The 25,746-nt window shown below is 43.4% G+C and overlaps 1 protein-coding gene across 2 annotated transcripts in view; it reads left to right on the top strand.

The window, feature by feature from the left end:
- Positions 1-22,831, top strand: part of SEL1L3 (SEL1L family member 3) — a 117,179-nt gene extending 94,348 nt beyond the window's left edge. For both annotated transcript variants that reach the window (XM_005554621.5, XM_005554623.4), the window contains exons 18-24: positions 2,917-3,007; positions 3,141-3,225; positions 5,334-5,443; positions 11,854-11,981; positions 13,169-13,271; positions 13,353-13,425; positions 21,698-22,831. In XM_005554621.5, coding sequence (XP_005554678.2) covers positions 2,917-3,007; positions 3,141-3,225; positions 5,334-5,443; positions 11,854-11,981; positions 13,169-13,271; positions 13,353-13,425; positions 21,698-21,837 — 730 coding nt within the window. In that variant the 3' untranslated portion in view covers positions 21,838-22,831. The remainder of the gene's footprint in view (positions 1-2,916; positions 3,008-3,140; positions 3,226-5,333; positions 5,444-11,853; positions 11,982-13,168; positions 13,272-13,352; positions 13,426-21,697) is intronic.
- Positions 22,832-25,746: the final 2,915 nt, after the last annotated feature.

Below are 25,746 nucleotides of genomic sequence, written 5' to 3'. Positions count from 1 at the left end.
ACAGAGTCTCGCTCTGTTGCCCAGGCTGGAGTACAGTGGCATAATCTTGGCTCCCTGCAACCTCTGCCTCTTGGGTTCAAATGATTCTCCTGCCACAGCCTCCCAAGTAGCTGGGATTACATGCACCCACCACCACGCCCAGCTAATTTTTGTATTTTTAGTAGAGACGGGGTTTCACAATGTTGGCCAGGCTGGTCTTGAACTCCTGACCTCAAGTGATCTACCTGCCTCGGCCTCCCAAAGTGCTAGGATTATACACGTGAGCCACTGTGCTCGGCCCAGAGGTGGATTTCTGTTCAGTGCTTTTACGGATATCACATACCTTTTTAGACATCTCTTTCTGATGAATTTCAGTGTTTCCTCAGTGGAAATGCTTGAGAATTCGATGACATTTCCTCCTGATTTACACAGTGATTGGACAATAGAAGTCTTCTATAAAACTCGTTCCTGCCTTCCTTCCCCACCACCAGATCACTTTAGACACAAGATATTATCTTTATAAAGCTTATCATTGTGAATGTTCTTGCAGGGAGTATCAACCTGCATTTCCCCCACCCATTCTGACAACCAGCCTATTGGTTTCTGCTGTTAAGAAAAAATTCTTTTTTTTTTTTTTTAGAGACAGAGTCTGGCTCTATCGCCCAGGCTGCAGTGCAGTGGCGCAATCTCGGCTCACTGCAACCTCCGCCTTTCATGTTCAAGTGATTCTCCCGCTTCAGCCTCCCGAGTAGCTGGGATTACAGGCATGCACCATCATGCCGAGCTCATTTTTTTGTGTTTTAGTAGAGACAGGGTTTCTACTGTTGCCTAGGCTGGTCTTGAACTCCAGAGCTCAAGCAATCCTCCCGCCTCACCCTCCCAAACTTCTGGGTTTACAGGCATGAGCCACCGCACGCCTGGCCAGAAAAAACCTCATGCTGTTACATTTTAGTAAACACGAGCCACATCTCAGTCAGTTATGGTCACAGAGAGCACTGGCCCAATATTGGACCTTAGTTTGCAGGCCTGCGCCGTCTCCTTTCCTCATCAATCCCTGGTGGAAACTGAGACACCAGTGCAGGCTGAAGTGTCTCTGAAGAAACTTGACAATTCTAAGACCTTAGGAAGAGGACCTTGTGTCAGAATGAGGGGGACTTTCTGCTGGGCCTCCCTTGCATGCCCTCTGTCTGGGGCCTTGGGTCTGCTCTAAGGATTCTTGTCGCCAAACATAGATTTTGCAGGCTATGTTAGCTAATCCCCAAGCTTCTTTCGGGATGTTGTTGCAGCTGCACTTGGGGGCTTGTTATCTGGCTTGCCTCTGCAAGGGACACTGCTCAGCTGACCTTGTCCCTCTTTAGCCTGAGTCATGGCTAATTGGTCAGCTGCCTTAGGTATCTCAGAGCCTGCGAATTGGCTCACTCAGCAGCCACGTGGCTTGTGACCTGCAGCATGTCTGACTGAAGGTCTAACTATCCTAATTTGATCCCCCAGCGCCTCTCGGTCTCCAAGGGATTGCCTGCCAGAAGCTGCTTTTAGCAGTTTTGAAAAGATGATTTCAGAATCTGCTTCCCTTACTCCCCCTCACCCAACCTTTCCCCACCGTTTCCTAAACCAGTTCCTAGGTGGAGCTAAAATTAAGAAAGAGCTATTAATATCAACTCCTTAAAATGAAAAATAAGCTTTGAGAAACTACTTATGGTTAAAATAGAGTTCTACTCTTAAGCTGGGTAACGTATAAAAAGTTGAGGAAATCAGATAAGTAAAAAGAATAGAATAAAAATGACATGCATTCTCACCACCCAGAAATAAGTGTTGTTAGCATTTTGGTGATAATTTTTAGGGTTTTTTTTTTTCCTCTGCCTATTTGTATCTGCATGTGTATGTGTGTACATGTGTGTGTTCGGTTATATTTTTGTTTTGCAAAAATAGGGTGCACCGTTTTATATACCCTGCTTTTTTTTCACGGAATGGAAAATTTTGCATAAATATTTTGCTATGTTTTTGAATACCCTTCCACACATCATTTTAATGGCCACGTCTAAAGTAGCTACACTGTGGGTTAATTTCACCAGTCTCTGATTTTCAGACATGTGTTTCCAGTTTTTTGTTGTTGTTCATATAAAGAGCTCTACCATGAACTCGGTGGCCACAGAATCTTTGCACATATCTCTGATTGTTTCTTTAGAATAAACCCCCACAAGGGAGAACTGTAGGGCCACGTGGTATGTACATTCTTAAGACTCCTTCAGCCTGTCCTTCCAGAACCGTTGAATTTATTGGCCCTCAAGCTAGCAGTAGTTGTAGAGTATGTCCATTTCCCCAAGCCTTTGCCATTATTCCAAACATGAATCTTGTACCAATCTTTCAACAGATGAAAGTGGTCACTCATTGTTTTGCAATTATTCGATTGCTAGTGGTGTCAAACGTTTCTTTTATGTCTGTTGGCCATTGATATCAAGTCCCTTGTAAACTGCCTCTCCTTTGCCAAGCTTCTAAGGCACAACAAAAGCTCAGCTTTAATTAAACTCATTCAGAATCCTAAGCCCTATAAAGCCTTTCATAAAACAGAGGACTCCAAAGCACAGGGGTTTTTCTTAACACCATTTATCTCCTCTAAGCGAGGATGGAAGAAGGATTCAAGGACTGAAGGCTAGTAGACAACTCCCAAGCCAACATCCGACATGCCTTTCAGCCAGTAGAGGTAGCTGTTGCATCAACTAGCTCCCCAGCCTTATCTGTGAGTTCAGCCTTTAAGACAGAAAATAAATCAGTGCATGCAGTATTTTTAACAATATTTATTTAAAAAAAAAAACTCATGATTTTGTGGTTTTTAAAAAAACTGCTTATTTTGTGCCCTCTTATGTTTGAATATAAAGCTCTCTGTGAATATTAGTAAGAACCACTATATGAAATTTATTATTAATCATCTATTTTTAGGCATGAAGCTTTGCTGTATTATGTTTTAGCAGCAGAAACTGGAATTGAAGTGTCACAGACAAATTTAGCACACATCTGTGAGGAGAGGCCAGTAAGTAAAATGTATTCTTCTCAGAGTAGAAGCTCTGAGGTTAAGGATAATGAATTGGGTTTTTTATGGAGGCAACCTTGATCGCTTGGCCGAAATATTAATGAATTAACTTTTTCTTCCCTTTACCCCTTAGGACCTGGCCAGGAGATACTTGGGTGTTAACTGTGTTTGGAGATACTATAATTTCTCTGTTTTTCAAATCGATGCGCCTTCCTTTGGTATGTATAGAAAAACAGGTGCATAATTGAAGCATTAGACGTTTTTCATCTTTAGTAACAGGGAACTTCTGACAGCTTTGTGTGAAGTGAGGTATTTCTAAATAATTAGAAAAGAACATGAAAAATCTCTGCTATTAAGATCGCTGAACTCTGCTCTCAGCCTCACACAATGCACTACTCCTCGCCGATTGTCCCATGGAGTGCTTGGACCCAACATCTCTTATTTTTTATTTTTATGTTTTGAGACAGTCTCGCTCTGTTCCCCAGGCTGGAGTGCAGTGGCGTGATATGGGCTCAGTGCAACCTCCAACTCCCAGGTTCAGGTGATTCTCCTGCCCGAGCCTCCCGAGTAGCTGGGATTTCAGGCGCACACGACCACGCCCAGCTAATTTTTGTATTTTTAAGTAGACACAGGGTTTCACCATGTTGGCCAGGCTCGTCTCAAACTCCTGACCTCAGGTGATCCACCCGCCTTGGCCTCCCAAAATGCTGGGATTACAGGTATGAGCCACTGCACCTGGCCCCCGACATTTCTTCTGAGTCAATGAAAATGTAAAAGAGAACGCTATTATGGAGCGATTCTCTGGGCCAGTCATTTGTGTGGATTCCTCTGCTCTGCTCTGCATGGTAGGGGACTGGCCTCCAGGAATTACAGTTCCTAGACTCCTCTACCCACGGGCTTCTGATTCCTTTCAGGCAGTAAGAGGCACTGGCAGAAGATTGCAGGATGGGAGAAGAAGCTCAAGTACTTCTCCCCTTCTCTCTCTGCTTTGAACTGTGTCTCTGGCAGGGGCTACGTTTCCACGGTTCCAGCCCCTGCCTGGCAGCTCCACCCTCTTTGATCTCAGCACCAGGCTCTGGGTCTCTGGTAACATTACAGGCACCCTGTGGCCCCCACGTCCTGGGGATAATAGTAGCCTTCTCACTGCTGATCTCAGCTGCCTATTGTTTTCCATTTGCCTTTTCAGCTCTCCCAACACCCTAGTAACTGCTTCCCCATGATGAAATTCCTCTTTTGAACCAGCTGAAATGGATTCTGTTTTCCTTCTTGGACATTGACTAATACATATACTCTTTTTTTTTTTTTTTTTTTGAGATGGAGTCTTGCTCTGTTGCCCAGGCTGGAGTGCAATGGCGCTATCTTGGCTCACTGCAACCTCTGCCTCTCAGGTTCAAGCGATTCTCCCCTCAGCCTCCTGGGTACATGGGATTACAGTAATGCACCACCACACCTGGCTAATTGCTGTGTTTTTTAGTAGAGATGGGGTTTCACCATGTTAGCCAGGCTGGTCTTGAACTCCTGACCTCCAGTGATCTGCCCACCTCAGCCTCCGAAAATGCTGGGATTACAGGTGTGAGCTACGGCACCCAGCCGATACATACACTCTTAAACATAAGTTTTTCTTCAGAGGAAAAATAAAATACATGGCTAAAGCAAAGAATTACCAACAACAGACATCAAAGATGAACAGCAAAATGTCAGATGTGAGGTAAAGCACCTAGAACAACCTTGGCTGATTGGGCAGCAAAGTCGTAGACTGAGATGTGCAGAGCTCTTCAGGAGAGCTACCTGGCCAAAGAAGAAACTGTCTAGGGGCCAGGTGCGGTGGCTCACGCCTGTAATCCCAGCACCTTGGGAGGCTGAGGTGGGAGGATTGCTTGAGTCCAGGAGTTCGAGACCAGCCAGGACAACGTGGTGAAACCCCATCTCTATTAAAAAAAAAAAAAAAATTAGCCAGGTGTGGTGGCATACTCCTGTAATCCCAGCTACTTGGGAGGCTGAGGTGGAAGGATCACTTGAGCCCAGGAAGTCAAGGCTACAGGGAGCCCTGATCTCACCACTGTACTCCAGCCTGGATGGTGGAGACCCTATCACAAAAAATTTAGAAAAAAAGGAAAGCAAAATATGTCTAGATATAGGGATGCTCTGGGTAAAAAGCCTTTTTGCTTGTTTCTCTCTTGACATATCAGGGAAACATAAAGATGTTCTTCAGATACTAATAGGAAAACCTTTCATTCATGTGAATGGGCCAATTAATCTAAAATGCTGGTGTGAAAAAAAAAAAAAAAAACACTTGACAAATGGATTTGTGCTTTATTTCCTGCAGCATATTTGAAGATGGGAGACCTTTACTACTATGGCCACCAAAACCAGTCACAGGACCTGGAGTTGTCTGTGCAGATGTACGCCCAAGCCGCCCTGGATGGAGACTCCCAGGTAAACAGCAGCCACAATAAAAACCAGCTCTTGGCCAGGCGCAGTGGCTCACGCCTATAATCCCAGCACTTTGGGAGGCCGACAGGGGTGGGTGGCTTGAGGTCAGGAATTCGGGACCAGCCTGAGCAACATGGCAAAACCCCGTCTCTACAAAAATAAAAAAATTAGCTGGATGTGGTGATGCTCCCTTGTACTCCCAGCTACTTAGGAGACTGAGGCAGGAGGATTGCTTGAGCCTGGCAAGTCAAAGCTGCAGCAAGCCATGATCACACCATTGCACTCCAGCCTGGGTGAAAGAGCAAGACCCTGTCTCAGAAAAAAACCCAGTTCTTGGTGACATCCATTTGTGAACTTGCAAAACCAGAATTCTTCCTAACAGTCCTTTATGTGTGCATACACTGCACCATTTACAAAGCCATTGTTCATCCATTTTCACACGCCCATCAAACAACTCTATGAGGACACTAACCATAAGGGTGAGCCTTTATTAAACACCTACTGTGTCCCCTGTGCCATTCTCACATAATCCCTTGGGAGTGGAGATTATTATACCCTATTTATAGTCAAAGGTAATGAATTGGGAGGCTGAGGCAGGAGAATGGCGTGAACCCAGGAGGTGGAGCTTGCAGTGAGCCGAGATCGTGCCACTGCACTCCAACCTGGGCGACAGAGCGAGACTCCGTCTCAGGAAAAAAAAGAGAGAGAAAAAGGTAATGAATTGTTCAAGGACAAGTAATCAGATGGTAAGCAAAGCGCCCAGCTCCTAAAACTGGATCTTTGGCTCCAAACATCAAAGACATCAAAGGGTATTTCTACCAAATTACATCAAACTCACTCACCAGGTAGAAACTCAAGAAATTAGAAGTGCGTCCACAATAGGAAGCGGTTTGCTTGTACTGTTGGGCTGTGCTTCAGTGACAGAGTTTTTCCATAAATGATTTTTTTGTAAACTTCTTATTTGAAAATAATGTTAGATTTACAGAAATGTTGCAAAAATAAGTGAGAGTTCTGTATACCCTTCATTCGACTTCCCCTAATGTTCACATCTGACATAACCGCAATGCCATTGTCAAACTAAGATATTAATGTTGGGACAGTATTATTAACTACACTTCAGACTTCATGTAGATTTCACCAATTTTTCCACTAATATCCTTCTTCTGTTCCAGAATTCAATCCAGGATCCCACATTAGATTGAGCTGTATATTTCTTTCCAGTCTTCTCCAATCTATTACAGTTCCTCAGTCTTTTCTCCTCTTCATGACTCTTGATACTTGAAGAATGCTTGTTAGGTAGCTTGTAGAATGTCTGTTGATTTGGGTCTGTCTTCTGTTTTCTCGTGAGTAGATTGAGGTTATACATTTTGGGCAGGAATTTTGCCTGTTATGATTATTACCATGCTGTTCCAATGATGATTCTCAATTTCCCTTATTCCCTCTACATTTGCTACTTGGAATCCTCTTGTGAGGAGCTCAGAATCATTTTCATGATGGAGGTTTGGATAGGTGTTACCCTCTGCTGCAACGGATTTCTGGTGTTGTGCTTTACAGTCTGACCACAAAACAAAAATTGGAAACTCATCCCTGTATCAATCTTTGGTGGGATTTCTTTGTTGTTGCTGTTTTGTGGGGTTTTTTGAGACAGGGTCTCACTCTGTAACCCAGGCTGGAATGCAGTGGCACAATCTCAGCTCACTGCAGCCTTGATCCCCCAGGCTCAAGCGATCCTCCTACCTCAGCCTCCTAAGTAGCTGGGACTACAAATGCATGTCCGGCTAATTTTTTGTAGAGATGAGGTTTTGCCATGTTGCCCAGGCTGAGCTTGAACTCCTGGGCTCAAGTGATCTGCCCACCTTGGCCTCCCCAGGTGTTGAGATTACAGGCATGAGCCACTGTGACTGGCCAACCTTTTTTTTTTTTTTTTAAGTGGAGGTACAACATCACAGTGGTCATGTACCTGGGTTAAAATCCCACATCTCTCTCACTCCATAGCTCTTTGTCCCTGACGAGTCACTAAATCTCTGAATCTCTATTTGCTCATGTGTAAATGGGAGTAATAAGAGCATCTGCCTCATAGGTTGTGAGGATTAAATGAGATGTTCAGTGTAAAGCTCTAAGCCCAATGCCAAGTACACTCAGTGGACATGATCTATTCTGTTATCATTTCCTCTGAAAAGAAGGAGTTGCTGCTAAAGTCATTTGCTATAGAAATAAACTCCCTTAGGTCATATTTCCTGACACTTAAAATTGGGCCTGGATTTTTTTTTCAATTTTTATTTTTACTTTTTGGAAAGCCAATGTTACAAAAACAATGAAGGATGTTTTTTCAAGAAAAATAAACCAAAGAATGCACAGATAATTCTATGGCAGGGGTTTTACTCCTTTATGTCTTCATGTTTCCTTGCAGTCCCTGCCCGCAAGCAAATGCATCTGTCATGTTATCTATAGTGTGCCTGTCACTTTTTTTTTTTTTTTTTTTTTGAGACGAAGTCTTGCTCTGTTGCCAGGCTGGAGTGCAGTGGCACAATCTTGGCTTACTGCAACCTCTGCATCCCAGGTTCAAGCGATTCTCCTGCTTCGGTGTCCCGAGTAGCTGGGACTACAGGCATGTGCCACCACACCCAGCTAATTTTTGTATTTTTAGTAGAGACGGGGTTTCACCATGTTGGGCAGGATGGTCTCGATCTCTGACTTCGTGATTCGCCCACCTTGGCCTCCCAAAGTGCTAGGATTAGAGGCAAGAGCCACTGTACCTGGCTACCTGTCACTTTTAAAATCTGTCTTATCATTCATTGTAGGACTGTGTGCATTTTATTACATAGTCTCTAATTATTACCTCTAATAGCTGCCCCATATTCTGTTGAACTGATTCATTATAATTTCTTAAGCTTTACCTTATTGGTGGATGCTTATACTTTTGTTTACTAACTTATTCATTGATTCGACACATATTTATCTAGTCCTACCATGTCTTAGACAATGATTAGTGTTGAGGACATAAGATAAAAAGATAGATCATACTCTTGCCTGTATGGGATTTTAGTCTACCAAGGAAGACTTGGAGGTGGTTTCCTCTTGTGTTGGAATTATAGCTAGTGCTACAATGAATATTTTTATATTTCCGCCTTTTCTCTTAGTTTGAACACTTTCCTTATAATCTGAGAAATACTATTAATGAGTCAGACAGTCTAAATGGTTTTATGAGGCCAGGCACAGTGTCTTATACTTGTAATCCCAGTTCTTTGGGAGGCCAAGGCAGGTGGATCTCTTGAGGTCAGCAGTTTGAGACCAGCCTGGCCAACATGGTGAAACCCCATCTCTACTAAAAATACACAAATTAGCTGGGCGTGGTGGTGCACACCAGTAGTCCCAGCCACTTGGGAGACTGAGGCAAGAGAATCTCTTGAACCTGGAAGGTGGAGGTTACAGTGAGCCGAGATCACTGCACTCCAGCCTGGGCAACAGAGTGAGACTCCATCTTAAAAAATAAAAGTAAAAATAAAAACATAAATAAATGATTTTATGACTACATGATAGCACGCTGCCATTTTGCTTTCTGAAAGGGCTTTCCATTTAATACCTCACCGATCAGTGGTTAAGTAGAGAAGGATGACTGAAGTCTTACCAGCAACTGGATGCTTTCATGATTTAATTTTGCTAATTGAATAATGATATGTTGATACTTTCTTACTGTTTTTAACATGCATTTACTTAATTACTAGTGATGATGGACACTTTTACATATACTTGTTTATGATAACTTACTTTTCGTATTTTCTTTTCTGTAAATTCTCTATTATTCTTTGCCTGTTTATCTATTGGAATTTTGACACTTTTAAAAATTTTAACTATAATTAGTTCTTTATTTATGTATCTAGTAGATAACGAACCTTAAGCTATTACATTGCATACAACTATTCCCCTACTCTGTTTTCCCACTTATTTTAATCTTGGTATTATTCCATTGATTAGAGACTTTAAAAGTGCACAAAGCCTGCCTGGCGCAGTGGCTCAACCCTGTAGTCCCAGCACTTTGGGAGGCCAAGGTGGGCGGATCACCTGAGGTCAGAAGGTCGAGACCAGCCTGGCTGACATGGAGAAACCCCGTCTCTACTAAAAATACAAAAATTAGCCATGTGTGGTAGTGGGCATCTGTAATCCCAGCTACTCAGGAGGCTGAGGCAGGATAATCATTTGAACCCGGGAGGCGGAGGATGCACTGAGCCGAGATCACACCATTGCACTCAAAAAAAAAAAAAAAAAAATTCATAAAGCCATTTTTTTCTTTTCTCTTAATACCTCAAATTGTAAGAGTGCCTTCCTTTCAAAGAGTGCAGCAGTAGTCTATTTTCTGCTGTTGTGTGAGTGTGTGTGTGCATCTTAAAGATACTTAACGCTTCATCTATTTAGAGGTTATTTTTGGCACCTTGGGGGAGTTTAAGATTTGAGACTCTGCACCCTGTCCTCTTGTGTTTGACGCCCCAGCTCTTCCACTTTCCAGCTGTGTAACCTTGGGCAAGTTGTTTAACCACTCTGTGCCTCAGTTTCCTCATCTATAAAATAGGGAGGATAATACTGCCTATATCAGTTTATTGTTATGAGGGTTAAATGAATAAATATAAAAAACAGAACAATGCCTCGCATATGGCAGGCACTCAAAATGTGACCTGCTGGTATTTTTATCGTGATTGCTACATATGATGGTTGTGAAAGTCCTGGAGTATGCAACATGGTAAATGATGATTTTCATTTAGATTGTTGTCAGAGGCAACTAAGAGGCAAGGTCAGAGGGAAGATATAAAGCCATTCGATGTGATCATGTCATTAGAGAAGCGCAAATCAAAATCACAGTGAGACACCATCTCACACCAGTCAGAATGGTTATTATTAAAAAGTCAAAAAAGAACAGGTGCCGCTGAGGTTGCAAAGAGAAAGAACACTTATGCAGTGTTGGTGGGAGTGTAAATTAGTTCAGCCATTGTGGAAAACACTAGCAATTCCTCAAAGACCTAAAAACAGAACTCCCATTTGACCCAGTAATGAGATTGTATATACCCAAAGGATTATAAATTGTTCTGTTATGCAGACACATGCACATGTATGTTCATTGCAGCACTATTCACAATAGCAAAGATACAGAATCAACCTAAATACCCATCAACGGTAGACTGGATAAAGAAAATGGGGTACATATACACCATGGAATACTATGCAGCCATAAAAAAGAATGAGATCACATCCTTTGCAGGAACATGGATGGAGCTGGAAGCCATTATCCACAGCAAACTGTGCAGGAGCAGAAAACCAAACACCACATGTTCTCACTTAGTGGGAGCTAAATGATGAGAACACATGGGCACATAGAAGGGAACAATAGACACTACACTAAGGGTGGAGGTTGGAAGGAGGGAGAGGATCAGGAAAAATAACAAATAGGTGCTAGGCTTAGTACCTGGGTGACAAAATAATGTGTACAACAAACCCCCGTAACACATAACAAAATAATCTATATGACGAACCTGTGCATGTACCCCTAAAGTTGAAATAGAAGTTAAAAACAAAACACTAAAAACACGATCCGGAGTTCTTTCAAGGGCAGCAATCTAGTTTAATTGGTCAAGTTCTAATGGTAAGTACCACATCATTTTCTGCTTGTTTCTTAATCTGGCCACCTGCTCGGCTTGTGATGGAGGGTGCGCATTCTCCAGGTAGCGTAATAGTACCCATCCTTTATGAAGTACGTCTATGGTCGGGCCATCTCACTGTGCTTATTTTATTGGATCCATACAGCCCAATAAGACAGGTCCTACCTTTAAGGATCAAGAACAAGATGTCAGAGGAAGAGGTAGGAAAATATACCATAGTGGAGATCTGTGCCAAGAAGAGTCATGAGAAGAGGTTTCTGCACCAGCCTAGGAAAGTTGAGATGAGTGCCCTTAGGTGATCCTGTGCAAGGCAGGCACCGCCTTGGGATGTCAGTCATGGGAAGCCGCCCTAGCCACAGAAACACTTTGTCAGATTTCCGACAGGGCTATGGCAACCGAGGGCATAGTCTGTAGGCAATGGACATGGCATTCGACTCGGTATTCTTGTTTCATTTATGATACAAGGGCACGTTTTCCAGTAAGTTCTGTTTTGAGAGAGTAAGCAAGAAAGGACAGATCTCCCGGTTGACTGGCTTCGGAGCAGATGGGACACAGCAGCTTCTGAAAGCCTCCTGGTTCTCCTGCAAATAAATTTCTCAGATGCATATATTTAGGGAAACAATTCATAATGAAAATGACAAAACCATCTGGCTCTAGAGACTAAAAAAAATTTTAGAGGTTGTAAACATTTACATTCTGATGAAGAGTGTGTGTCTAGGTTTTATTTCAAGGAGTTGATGAGTTTGGTTTGTGGTTTGTTTTTAGGGATTTTTTAACCTGGCCCTGCTAATCGAGGAAGGTACTATAATCCCACACCATATCTTGGATTTCTTGGAAATTGACTCAACTCTCCACTCTAATAACATCTCCATTCTCCAGGAACTGTATGAAAGGTGAGCTCGGAGCCTCTAGAACTGTGGAATCTGAGAAACCCAAGTAGATGATGTTTGCTTCTTGGTTAAAGTTGGCTTTACCCTTATTTTGTAATGTAAATTGTATTTAAAAAACAAACAAACAAAAACAAAAGGCAAGGCACTGTAGCTCATACTTGTAATCGCAGCACTGTGGGAGGCTGAGGCAGGCAGATCACTTGAGGTCAAGAGTTCAAGACCAGCCTGGCCAACATGACGGAGCCTCATCTCTACTAAAAGAACAAAAAAAAAAAAAAGAAAGAAAGAAAGAAAGAAAAAAGAGAGAGAGAAAAAAGAAAGAAAAAACCCAGGGTTTGCTTCTACTAGAAAACATTCAGCCAGATCCGAGTGTATTTCTCTTTTCAAGTATCTGAAGTTTAAGATATAGAAGGTACTTGATCTGAAGTTTAAGGGCTGACCAAAAATTTCCACGAGAATGGAAAGAATAACAATCTGATTAGCCCATGCTTGCCTCTTGTTTGTTTTGAGACAGGGCCTCGCTCTGTCACTCAGGCTGGAGTGCAGTAGTGCGATCTCAGCTCACTGCAACCTCCACTTCTTGGGTTCAAGTGATTCTCATGCCTCAGCCTCCTGAGTAGCTGGGATTACAGGCGTGCAACATCACACCAGGCTAATTTTTGTGTTTTTAATAGAGACAGGGTTTCGCCATGTTAGCCAGGCTGGTCTCGAACTCCTGGCCTCAAGTGATCCACCTGCCTTGGCCTCCCAAAGTGCTGGGATTACAGGTGTGAGCCACCGTGCCCGGCCTAATTAGCTGATGCTTTTTTGAAAGATAAGGAGGCATTCCTACATCTGCGCTTTAAAGAGAAATACTGTTCTAGTGGGTCCTGTGCTTCAGTGTCTTGCTTGACTTTTATTTTATTTATTTTTAAATTTTTGCTGTCACCATAGCAGAACAGACTTGACTCTTAATTAAGGACAAAACTGACCTTTTTCTAAACTTTCTACTGGGATTCTAGAATGTCAGATCAGGCCAAACCACTTATTTGGCCACTGGCTTTATTTCTTTGTCTCTCATCTTTGTCAGTTGAGTGTGCTCATTTGTCCAAAAGCAGAAGAATGTAGGTTTGTGGATCTGAAAATGCCAGTCCTGGGTCGTGCCACCAAAGTTGGCTGACACGTCAAGATGCCCTGGGCTTTGTCTGCAGGTGCTGGAGCCACAGTAATGAGGAATCCTTCAGCCCCTGCTCCTTGGCCTGGCTTTACCTGCACTTGCGGCTTCTCTGGGGTGCTGTCCTGCACTCAGCCCTGGTAGGTTTCATCTCCCACCGGCCCCGCCCTTGTGGCCTCTGGCCTTTGTCAGTCACTAATGCATGCTTCTGATGTTTGCAGATCTACTTTCTGGGAACCTTTCTGCTGTCCATATTGATCGCCTGGACTGTGCAGTATTTCCAGTCTGTCTCAGGTAAAGATTTATAAAAAGCGAAAGCAATATGTAAAAAAAAGCAGGGTTTTTCTTTTTCTTTTTTTGGTCTACCGGAAAAATTGTGTTTTCCCTCCTGGTGCCCTTGGTCATGCTATCTCCTATCCCTAGGGTCGTCTTTCACAGGATGGGAATCCTTCTAGAGGTATATGAAATTCCTGGCTGTTGGGAGGCCACAAAGTTACTATTGTATTTTTCAAAATAAGGATTTTATTTTTATTTTATTTTATTTTATTTTATTTTGAGATGGAGTCTCGTTCTGTCACCCAGGCTGGAGTGCAGTGGTGTGATCTCAGCTCACTGCAACCTCTGCCTTCTGGGCTCAAGCAATTCTCCTGCCTCACCCTCCCAAGTAGCTGGGATCACAGGCGTGCACCACCACACCCGGCTAATTTTTGTATTTTTAGTAGAGATAGGATATCACCGTGTTGACCAGGCTGGTCCCGAATTCCTGACCTCAGGTGATCTGGCTGCCTCGGCCTCCCAAAGTGCTGGGATTACAGGCGTGGGCTACCGCACCAAGTCTCAAAATAAGGATTTTCTTTAAAAAGCTTAAGAAACTGACCTAATACAGCTTCTTCCATTGAAAATACATCCGTCAGAATTCTGCCTCTGTGTGCCTGAAAACACAGTGCCAAATCCCCTGGCAGCATGAAGTCTTCCCTTCCATTTCAGTCAAGCAATCAAATGTGTAAGAGGATAAACAAACACTCATAATGAATAAAATCCTCGGCCACACGGACTCAGAGGGAGGGACTGAGCAGGAATCGTAAAGTGGACATTTAGTTGAGCATGGTTTCCACTAATCATTGTTATTTTTCTGAGCTAGTATAGAATAGCAGTTAAGGACAAGCAAGCCTTACTTGCTTCTATTTGGGCTTAGAGTCCAGGCCTGGCTACTCATTAGCTGTGTGACTTATGACAAGTTATTTAACCTTTCTGATCCCCAAATTTCTCATCAATACAATGAGGTTATGAGAGTAGCTACTTCCTAGGAACATAAAATGAAAAAAATCTTAAGTGAAAAAAAAATACACACAGGACACTTATCAAAATGACAACTGTAGTCAAACATTAGCTGTTACATTTATCTGGCATATAAAACCTTCCCAATAAATGTTAGCTCTTACATTTATCTCCTCTATTAGACCATAAGCTGAGTAAGAGGAAGGCCCCCGTCGTGTCATTTGCAATAACTCATGCATAGTAGGTACTCACACCCACAGACGTCTCTGGTCTCTCGAGAGAAAGAAAACTGATTTTTTTACCATCTCAGACGGCTACAAAAGGATATAATAACTCATGGAGACAGAGACATTTGCAAATGTATAGATTAGGACTGGACATGGCATTGGAGCATTTGCGTAGCTGTTATTTGTGTAGCAGATAATGAAAAGTGAAAGGGGTGCACGTCACCGTCTCTTCCACAGTGAGAAGGAAGTCACTGTTGCAAGGAGCTAATGTGAAATCATTTCTCTCTGATTTACCTGAGGAGGTTAACAGGGACCCATCAAAACCTTCCGGGCTTGATGCCCCGTGGTCTGCCAGTTAATAAACTTCACTCATGCAAATTCTGTCCCGTCCCTAAATTTGTTGCCAGGTATAGTCATTTATTTTGCATCTTGTCAGTGTTTTCCATTTCAAATTATCTTTGTCATTTTTACTCTGTAGAAATATTGTGATGATTATTACAAATGCAATTCCGTTAGAGGAACTGAAATTTGTCTTTATGATTTTATGCCAGCTGGTAGCCATGAAAATTCATGGGCGGGTGGAATTGCTTTGATCAGAAGTCTTCTCTTTTTTCTGTCTCCATGCCTTCATTATTAGTCTCTTCACATTCTTGTGTCTGTGTCTCTCCTGTCCTGTGATGTGTTGCTTTTCCTATATCCCCATAGTTCTTTCATACATTTTCATCGTTTTTCTCAAACTTTTTCAATTGCTTTCTCCAGCACATACCTACTTCTTGCTTGAGCAGTCTAAAGAAGGCTATGTTTGGATAGGATCATAAAAATTATTTAATTCTATGCCCTTTATTTTACAGATGAGGAAACTGAGGCAGAGAGGTGAAGTAGCTTGCCCAGATAAGGAAATAAAGACCAGGAGGCCAAGCACAGTGACTCACTCCTATAATTCCAACACTTTGACAGGCCCAGGAGGGAGGATCACTTGAGCTCAGGAGTTTGAGACCAACCTGGGCAACATAGCGAGACCCTGTCTCTAAAATAAAACAAAACAAAATAAAATAAAAATCATCCAGATGTGGTTGCACATGCCTGCACTCCCAGCTACTGGGGAGGCTGAGGCAGGAGAATCTTTTGCACCCAGGAGTTCAAGGCTGCAGTGAGCTATGATCACACCATGCCACTCCAGCCTGGGCAACAGAATGAGACCCTGTCTGAAAAAAAAAAAAAAAAAAAAAAAAAGTTGTAGTACATTATTTTTGCATTTTAAAAAGTCCTCATCAAAGTGCAAATTTGTCAATAATTTTTGTATTTATTTATTTATTTATTTTATTTATTTATTTTTGAGATTGAGTTTCACTCTTGTTGCCCAGGCTGGAGTCTAATGGAATGATTTCAGCTCACCACAACCTCCGCCTTCTGGGTTCAAGCGATTCTCCTGCCTCAGCCTCCCAAGTAGCTGGGAATACAGGCATGTGCCACCATGCCTGGCTAATTTTCTGTTTTTAGTATCTGGTCTCAAAATCCCAACCTCAGGTGATCTACCCACCTCAGCCTCCCAAAGTGCTGGGATTACAGGTGTGAGCCACCACACCTGACCTTATTTATTTATTTATTTATGTTGAGACGGAGTCTCACTGTCGCCTAGGCTGGAGTACAGTGGTACAGTCTCGGCTCACTGCAACCTCCACCTCTCGGACTCAGGTGATTCTCCTGCCTCAGCCGACTGAGTAGATGGAATTACAGGTGCGCGCCACCACCCCCAGCTGATTTTTGTACTTTTAGTACAGGTGGGGTTTCGGGGTTTCGTCATGTTGGCCAGGCAGGTCTCGAACTCCTGACCTCAAGTGATCTACCTGCCTTGGACTCCCAAAGTGCTGGGACTACAGGCCTAAGCCACTGCAACTGGCCTTTCAATACTTTTTAAGTAAGAAGGTACTCCAGCGGCACAGTGGAGCTGATGGGATGATGGGGCAGGGAAATCGAGGCACGGAGGAGGTGAGGAGAAGCCGCCGCAAAGGTGATGCTGCTCAGAGACCAATTTTCTACCACTTGGTGTCTCCCTGATGAGCTGGCACAAGGTCCTGAGACCTGCCCCACAGCTGGGGGAAGACAGGGATGGGTGCATGTAGCAGCCATGGTGTTGTGAAACAAACTTAATAATGAACTATGGGTGCTGACTGACAGTGTGAAAAAGAGGAAACGGATTTGAGAGTTAGGAGCCTCCCGTCAGCAGCTTTGGGTGAGGACTGTTGTTATAAGTTAGAGAGTTTTGTCATTTTGTGATTTGCATTTTTTCCAGTCAGTTGTTTTTAAAAAGTAATGATTTATAGTCAAGACTTGCAGTTGAGCTGTCCATCCATTTTGCGTTCAGCTCCAACTACCTTCATTTTCCTCCTGAGTTTATATGCTCTGTGATATATAGTTGACACGTCATGGCATTTGCCACATTAAATTGCCCTACATTCAGAAGGCTAGCAGTGCAGGACGGTAGTTAACAGCATTGGTGTGGAAGTCATGCTGCTAAGATTCTGGCCCTACCACTAGCTAACTATGTGACCTTGGGCAAAGGAAGGAGCCTATCTGTGCCTCAGTTCCCTCTTCTGTAAGTAGTAGAAATAGTAGTACACCCACTGCCTGTTGTAGTTGAGATAACCAAATGAGGTAACACATGTAAAGTGTTTAAAACTCCACAAATGGGCTGGGCACAATGGCTCACACCTAGCAGTTTGGGAGGCCAAGGCAGGTAGATCACCTGAGGTCAGGAGTTTGAGACCAATCTGACCAACATGGTGAAACCCCATCTCTACTAAAAATACAAAAATTAGCTGGGCATGGTGGGCATGCCTGTAATTCCAGCTACTTGGGAGGCTGAGGCAGGAGAATCGCTTGAAGCTGGGAGGCAGAGGCTGCAGAGAGCCGAGATCACGCCATTGCACTCCAGCCTCGGCAACAAGAATGAAACTCCATCTCAAAAACAAAACAAAACAAAGCAAAACCACAAATGTTAGCTGCTAGTTCTCAAGGAGTATGTCCTCTGGGGCACTTTACCTGCAATTAAAGCATGCTGACACTAGGTAACACCTACACATAAATAGCTTGATTTACCTCAGAAACAGACATAATGACCAAAGCTTAGTATGCTTTTCTTTGCTATTAGACTCTTTTTTTTTTTTTTTTTTTTTTTGGAGATGGAGTCTCACCCTATTGCCCAGGCTGGAGTGCAGTGGTGAGATCTCAGCTCACTGCAACCACCGCCTCCTGAGTTCAAGCGATTCTCCTGCCTCAGCCTCCCAAGTAACTGGGACTACAGGTGTGCACCACCATGCCCAGCTAATTTTTGTATTTTTAGTAGAGATGCAGTTTCACCATGTTGGCTGGGCTGGTCTTGAACTCCTGATCTCAAGTGATCCACCCACCTCAGCCTCCCAAAGTATTGGGATTACAGACATGAGCCACCACACCTGGCCCATTCAACTATTTTTTTTTTTTTTTTTTGAGATGGAGTCTTACTCTGTCACCCAGGCTGGAGTACAGTGGCATGATCTCAGATCATTATAACCTCTGCCTCCTGGATTTAAGCAATTCTTCTGCCTCAGCCTCCTGAGTAGCTGGGATTACAGGTGCGCACCACCACACACAGCTAATTTTTGTATTTTTAGTAGAGACAGGGTTTCACCATGTTGGTCAGGCTGGTCTTGAACTCATGACCTCGTGATCTGCCTGCCCCGGCCTCCCAAAGTGCTGGGATTACAGGCGTGAGCCACCACACCCGGCCCATTCAACTATTTTTTAAAGCATTTCAACAAAGACATTGACTAATCTATCAAAAATACCAAGATAGCTCAATTGGTACTTTCAATAGATTAGTCCATGTCTTGATCTTCATCATATATATTTATATATAAAAAGAATACATATATTTATATATAACGAATATATATTTCTTTATATATATATATAAAAAGAATACATGTATATTTATAGATAAATATATATATTCTTTCCTTCAAGGGAACTTGTGTTTGACTCCTGGCTCGCATCCCACCAGGCAGCTCAGTCTTTCTTGCGGCTTATGCCTCCCACGGTAGTGGAAAGGTCCCTGGGTTTGGGTGGCCCTAGGGTCACTCAGATAGTCACCAGTCTGATAGTAGGACACACATCACCCTGGGCCTACACTGTTCCCCCAGGTCCATTGGCTTTGCAGCTTCTGGGTCCCCTGCGCACTCCATCATCTTTGCCGAAGCCAAGTGTCATTAGCCTTTCTTCTCCCAAGTCTTCATTTCTGATTGCTGATGGGGCAAGGTAGAGGCCCTGCTGTGGGTACAACCCAAGGACTCTGAGAAGCTCCTTTCCTCACCTGTTGCATCTCAAAAGGCTTCTCCTCTGTCCACTCTCTGGGAGGGTCCACCAAGCATAATTGCCTTAATGGATCAGGCTTCTGAAAAACAAAAAATCCTAAAGTCAAGTCTATGTCTGGAGCCGTCTCCATTTCTGCCCGGCCACAAACCTCCCCTGAGACCAAAAAATCATGGAGCCTGGCCAGCTGCCTGAAGGAAGCTAAAGGCAAGAACAGAAGGGGAAAATAGAAGTCACTATTTCAAAGAAAGAACCCTGTCTTCCTAATATCATGCCAACTTTATGTCTCAATAGAATACACCATATAGAGCAAGATTTGTAGAACTACTAGTTCCTCGGTACAACTAGGTAACCTTTTAAACCGATGTCAACCTATTCAATACATTTATAACTTAAGACAACTCATTCCTTCCGGCTCAGTGGTTAGCCTAAGGTTCTTTTAAAAAGAGTAAGGTGATATGTATAAGATTAATTAAACCTTTTCCTACTGTTTCCTGTCATCTACATTTCCAGCTAATGAGGTTTCTACTAAAATTAGAGTAAAATGTCACAAAGTAGTGCTTATGAAGAAAGCAGTAGCCTTATAGTCAGAGAGATTTCATGAGGAGGTTGTACTCCTGTCCTATCTCATTAGCTTCACATCTTACCAGTATCTCCACTCCTGAAAAGTGTTTCAGTGACATGAATCTGGTCTCTGCTAGATCCAGAGGCCCAGATGAAGTTGGAATGATCTTACTTATAGCATACAATTTCTAGGGCTTTCCCCTTTATACCACCTTTGTGCAAACATTCTCTCATTTCAGGATGAATTCAACATAGTCCCACGTATTCTTTCCTTTTTGCTTCCATCTGGTCAGTCGGCAAGCAGATGTTCTTCCTAACAACAGCAGAGATCAGCAAACTTTTTCTGTAAAGGACCAGATAATAAACATTTTGGGCCCTCAGGGCTGTCTTGGTCACAACTACTCCACTCTGCCGCTGTAGCCGAAAAGCAGCCATTGTGGCTGGGTTTCTTTTTTCTTTTTCTTTCTTTCTTTTTTTTTTTTTTTTTGAGATGGAATCTCGCTCTGTCGCCCAGGCTGGAGTGCAGTGGCCCAATCTCGGCTCACTGCAACCTCCGCCTCCCAAGTTCAAGCAATTCTCCTGCTTTAGCCACCCGAGTAGCTGGGATGACAGGCATGTGCCACCACGCCCAGCTAATTTTTGTATTTTTTATAGAGATAGGGTTTCACCATGTTGGTCAGGCTGGTCTCAAACTCCTGACCTTGGGTTCTCTGCCTGCCTGGGCCTCCCAAAGTGCTGGGATTACAGGCATGAGCCACGGTACAAAGCCTATGGCTGGGTTTCTAATAAATCTTTACTATGGATGCAAAATTTGAATTTCATATATTTTTCACATGTCACGAAATATTACTCTTCTTCTGTTCAACCGTGTAGAAACTGTTTTTAAACCATGAGCCACACAAAAACAAGCAATGACTACGTTTGGCCCATGGGCTGCAGTTTGGGCCAGTTCTTGATAATTCTCACTAATGTACAGAAAATGGTCCCCCAGGAAGCAAATAATTCACAAATCACTCCTATTTGGCTCTGGAATATACTCTGTAATTTTTTAAACAGCATGCTTATTGTCCTGGTTACCTTGATTCTAGGCCAGTAATAAAATTAGTGCACATTCCAGGTGAGCACAGACAAAGAGGCCACTTTAAAATTAGGCTGGGCTGTAGGGGTCTTGTGCAGTGATTGCAAACCCCCAGTGGAAGAGGGGGAGTCCTCACACAGATAATGACTAACTTCCTGTAGAGACATCAAACATTTTTACTACGCTCTTACCAAAGATTTAAACGGTGGCAATGCTAATTATACATTCTTTCTACATTTACACATTGGCACTTTAAAAAAAAAAAAATCAAAAAACTGATTGCTGATTTATCTTGTTACCATGGTGATTTAAACATTTCCCTGAGCTTGAAAATACATGCCTTAGTACTTCATTAACTTCCTCAGAGATCATCAGGAAGGTAAGTCTTAGGATCAAAGTGGGTTTCAAGATCATCTAATCCAAGACTCTGAATTCACAAGTGACGAAACCGAGGCCCAGGAGACTCAAACATTCTACAACCAAAATGTCTGCCGTCTGTATCTATCCCAAGGTCACTTGTTAGCAGCAGATAAATGAGACTTGCCCAGACCAGTTCTCCTGACTGTTGCAAAATGGTCTTTGTACCTCATCATTAGGGCTCTAATCACTAGATCACCTGCCAGAGTAGTGGCTTTAATGACCTTAGAAAGGGCACATCATTCTACAACACCCTGCCCCTCCCGATCACTCTCCTATTCTTTCAGAAGAGTGTTGGAATCCACGGCCTCTTCTGTAGGTACTGGAAGGGGCCCGAAGGAGAATTCCTGCATATATCCAGAAAAGCCAGAAGTTTGGGGACCCATTCTTGAACTTCCTAGAATGTCCCCTGGGAGATGAGCATTGGCAGTTGGAGGTGAAACTCTTGAAGGGTTTTTATTTAGAAATCAGATTGTCAGCATGTGATGGCATCTTCTTAAACTTAGATAATGGGTCCAGAGTTGCCTGGCTAGTTAGTGTTAGAGTCATTAGACTAGATGCGTCTCTCCTGGCTTGCCAATCAAGGTGTGGTTGTACGTCCTGAATGCACTGTTTTGAGTATTCAGCACCTGCTGTGCATGTGTCTCTGCAGCGAGTGATCCCCCTCCAAGACCATCCTGGGCCTCCCCAGACACTGCCACGTCCACTGCAAGTCCAGCTGTGACTCCAGCTGCAGATGCCTCTGACCAAGACCAGCCCACAGTCACTAATAACCTGGAGCCACGTGGGTGAACTGTGCACTCCGGTTCTCTCCGGATGAGAGAGAATCCTTTCAACAGCTGATATTGGGAAGCTGGGGCCAGGGCAAGATCCTGATAAACACCTTAAATGTCTTGTCAACTGGATGCAAATTTTGCAATTGGTGTCCTTTTTTTTTAAAGTCAACTTACAAGGAAGTACCCAGGTCAGGCAATGGTAATCCCAAAGGTCATCAAACACATACGAGGAACATCTTGATCACAGGGCATGTGGGGAGGGCTACTGGGTCATCACAGCCTTTGTTCCAGTGATTGTATGTATTAGGAGTCACAGCTTGCCGTGTGGCAGATCTGGATTCTTATACACTAAGATGTGTCTTAAGAATCGTAGTGCGTGGTTCATTCCTTTATCAAAGAACAGAAAGTTATGACTACTCTACAGGGTAGATAATGTTTTGGTACTTGTGTTTGCCACAGCCCTGTTCCTCAAAGCTGAAGTGATAGATTTCTCTTTGACTTCCAAGACCTAGCAGTTATAAGGCACCTTGAAGTAAATTGTTTATGCCTGGAAATGCAGGGAGGGCGATAGCTTTGTAAATTGGTTTACATTTTTCTCCTTGAATTTGTCTAGGGTCGCAGCGCTTCCGAATCATTTAATGACATTGTCGGATATCTTTTACATTTCAATTGCAATCCATGAAATTACATTTAGAAGATTCTTAGTACTAAACTGTAGTCTTCTCCATGAATTACCCATTAGAATAGACTGGCAGCAACGGAATATGCAGAAAGTAAGCCTTTAGCTTATAGTTTCATCCCTACCCCTTATGCCTGCCTGAGTCTGTACAGGGATGTGTGTGTGTGCGTGTGTGTGTGTGTGTGTGTGTTAGAGAGGAAGAGAAAGAGCAGAATGTCTGTATACTACATGCTGCTAAGGTAGTAAATAAATCAGTAATGCAATATTGTGGGTCCAAACTACTCTTTGCACTACTTTATTTACAGTAGTAAATAAAATTATTTTTATACAATTGACTACCAGAAAGTGTTTTTTTTTTCCTTTTTTTATAATTACTGTTACCATACAAAGTCTAAAGGTCCATGCATTCTCCTTCAGGAGGGAAAAAAGAAAAGTCCTCCTGATGAGAGGGCTTAGTTTTCATAACCCATGAACGTTTGCAGATAGGAAGGTGGCAGGAGGCTTCTCCCCAGGAATCCTGAGCTCAGGCCTGGCCTTGGAATGTTCGCACAGTATCAGACATTGTTTCAGGGCTTCGTGCTGCTCTGAACCTGGGCTCTATGTTCATTCCAGGCTAAGCTTGCAGTTCATCCTCCTCCTCCTATGAGTGCTGCTCTTGTTTTAGCAAATGTTGTCTCTCTTATTTGCAAAAAAGCCAGAGGTTGAAGGCTGACAGTCCTGGATTCAAATTCTGGTCCTGTAACTGACAAGCTCAGTAACCTTAGGTGACCTTCTCTGAGTCTCAGATTCCTGTGCTATAAAATGGGGCGATGAAAACCACCTCTTGGGCTTTTTATGAGGCCTAAGCGAGATAATATATGTAAAGCCTACAGGATATGGTCTTGTATAAGGTCGTTCTTGCATTGCTGTTAACTAAATACCTGAGACAGGGTGATTTATAAAGAAAAGAGGTTTAATTAGCTCAGAGTCCTGCAGACTGTACAGGAAACAAGGTGCTGATAGCTATTTGACCTCCAGGAAGGCCTCAGGAAACTTTCAATCATGGCAGAAGGCAAAGGGGGAGCAGACATGTCTTACATGGCCAGAGCAGGAGCAAGAGAGACCGAGGCAGGTGCCACAGACTTTTATTTATATTATTTTTGTTTCTCTCTACAGATAGATAGAGCTCTATATCTATCTATATATGGAGACAGAATATATGTATTTAAATATGTATTTGAATATACATACATTTTAATATATATATATATATATATTTTTTTTTTTTTTTGAGATAAATCTCAATGTCACCCAGGCTGGAGTACAGTGGCACGATCTTGGCTCACTGCAACCTCCCCCTCCTAGGTTCTGGTGCCTCAGCTTCTGAGTAGCTGGGACTGAAGCATGTGCCACCATGCTTAGCTAATTTTTTTGTATTTTTAGTAGAAACAGTGTTTTGCCATGTTGCCCAGGCTGGTCTTGAACTCCTGAGCTCAGGCAATCCACTTGCCTTGGCCTCCCAAAGGGCTGGGATTATGGGTGTGAGCCACCGTGCCCAGCCTATTACATACTTTTTTATTTTTATTTTTTATATTTTTTGCCACACACTTTTAAACAACCTGCTCTCACGAGAACTCACTATCATGAGGACAGCATCAATGGGATGGTGCTAAACCATTCATGAGAAATTCATCCCCATTATCCAATCACCTCCTGCCAGGGCTCGCCTCCAACATGGGGGATTATATTTCAATACTGAGATTTGAGCAAAGCAAGTATCCAAAGTATATCAGGTCCTAAATATGGTAGGTCGTTATTTTTATAACATAAGAAAGAGCAGTCTGAGGGGCCAGAGAGTGACTCTGCTCTGCTGAGATCCTCTCTTCATGGCAAACACACGCATTTCCAATCTGTTGGGAACATGAGCTCACAGCTACACGCCACACTGGGAATTGCCCTAAGCTGCTGGGATCTGCCCAAGGGCATACCCTTGCAAGAGCAGCCCATGGCCAGTGGCTCCTTGATGTAGGCAGAGTTTCTCAATCTCAGCACTACTGACATTTGAGCTGGATGGTTTTTTGTTGGGGGGCAGGGCTGTCTTGTGCATTGTTCAATGTTGAACAGCACCTCTGGCCTCTAATTAATGAATGCTGCAGTGGACACTCGCCACCCCTGCTTCCCAGTGTGACAGCCAAACACCTCCTTAGGAGCAAAATCACACTCCCTTCACCTTGAGAATGACTGATGTAGGAAAACAGAGGTCCCTTGCCTCAATTTGGAACAGTGCTGAAGGGCAGGGCATCCCAGCTCCAAAACTCCATGTTGGTTGCAACCTCACTGAATGCAACTTCTCACTCTGCCCTAGTCTGCCTTCCTCATGTTCTTTTTTTTTTTTTTTTTGAGACTGAGTCTTGCTCTGCCACCCAAGCTGCAGGACAGTGGCGTGATCTTGGCTCACTGCGTCCTCCACCTCCCAGGCTCAAGAGATTTTCCAGCCCCAGCCTCCCGAGTAGCTGGGATTACAGGCCCGTGCCACCATGCCCACCTAATTTTTGTATTTTTCGTAGAGGTGGGGTTGTGCCATGTTGGCTAAGCAGGTCTCGAACTCCTGACCTCAAGTGATCCACCCGCCGCAGCCTCCCAAAGTGCTGGGATTACAGGTGTGAGGCACCATGCCTGGCCTTTCCTCGTGTTCTTATAGGATTTTCCAACACTGATCCCCAGAAATCTTCACACCCAACTCTGTACCCCAATTTCTAAAAAAAAAAAAAAAAAACCCTAATGTATTAGTTTGCTGGGGCTGCCATAACCAAGTACCAAATACTGGGTACTTGAACAACAGAAATTTATTTTCTCACAGTTTTGGAGGCTGGAAGTCCAAGATCAAGGCGTCAGCAGGATTGATTCCTTCTAAGTCCTCTCTCCTTGGCTCGTAGATGGTCATCTTTCGGGGTCTTCACATGGTCTCTCCTCTGCGCGTGTCTGTGTCTTAGTCTCTTCTCATAAGGACATCAGCCATATTGGATTAAGACTCACACATATTTGTTGGGGAGCAGGGTTGTCTTGTGCATTGTAGAATGTTAAATAGCACCCCTGGCCTCTAATTAATGAATGCCTGCAGTGGGCGCCAGCACGCAGTGACTCACGCCTGTAATCCCAGCACTTTGGGAGGCAGAGGCGGCTGGATCACTTGAGGTCAGGAATTTGAGACCAGCCTGGCCAACATGGTGAAACCTTGTCTTTAATAAAAATACAAAAATTAGCTGG

The sequence above is a fragment of the Macaca fascicularis genome, chromosome 5 (genome assembly GCF_037993035.2).
Source record: "Macaca fascicularis isolate 582-1 chromosome 5, T2T-MFA8v1.1".
In the NCBI taxonomy this organism is placed as follows: domain Eukaryota; kingdom Metazoa; phylum Chordata; class Mammalia; order Primates; family Cercopithecidae; genus Macaca; species Macaca fascicularis.
This window is presented reverse-complemented; position numbering and strand designations above follow the sequence as displayed.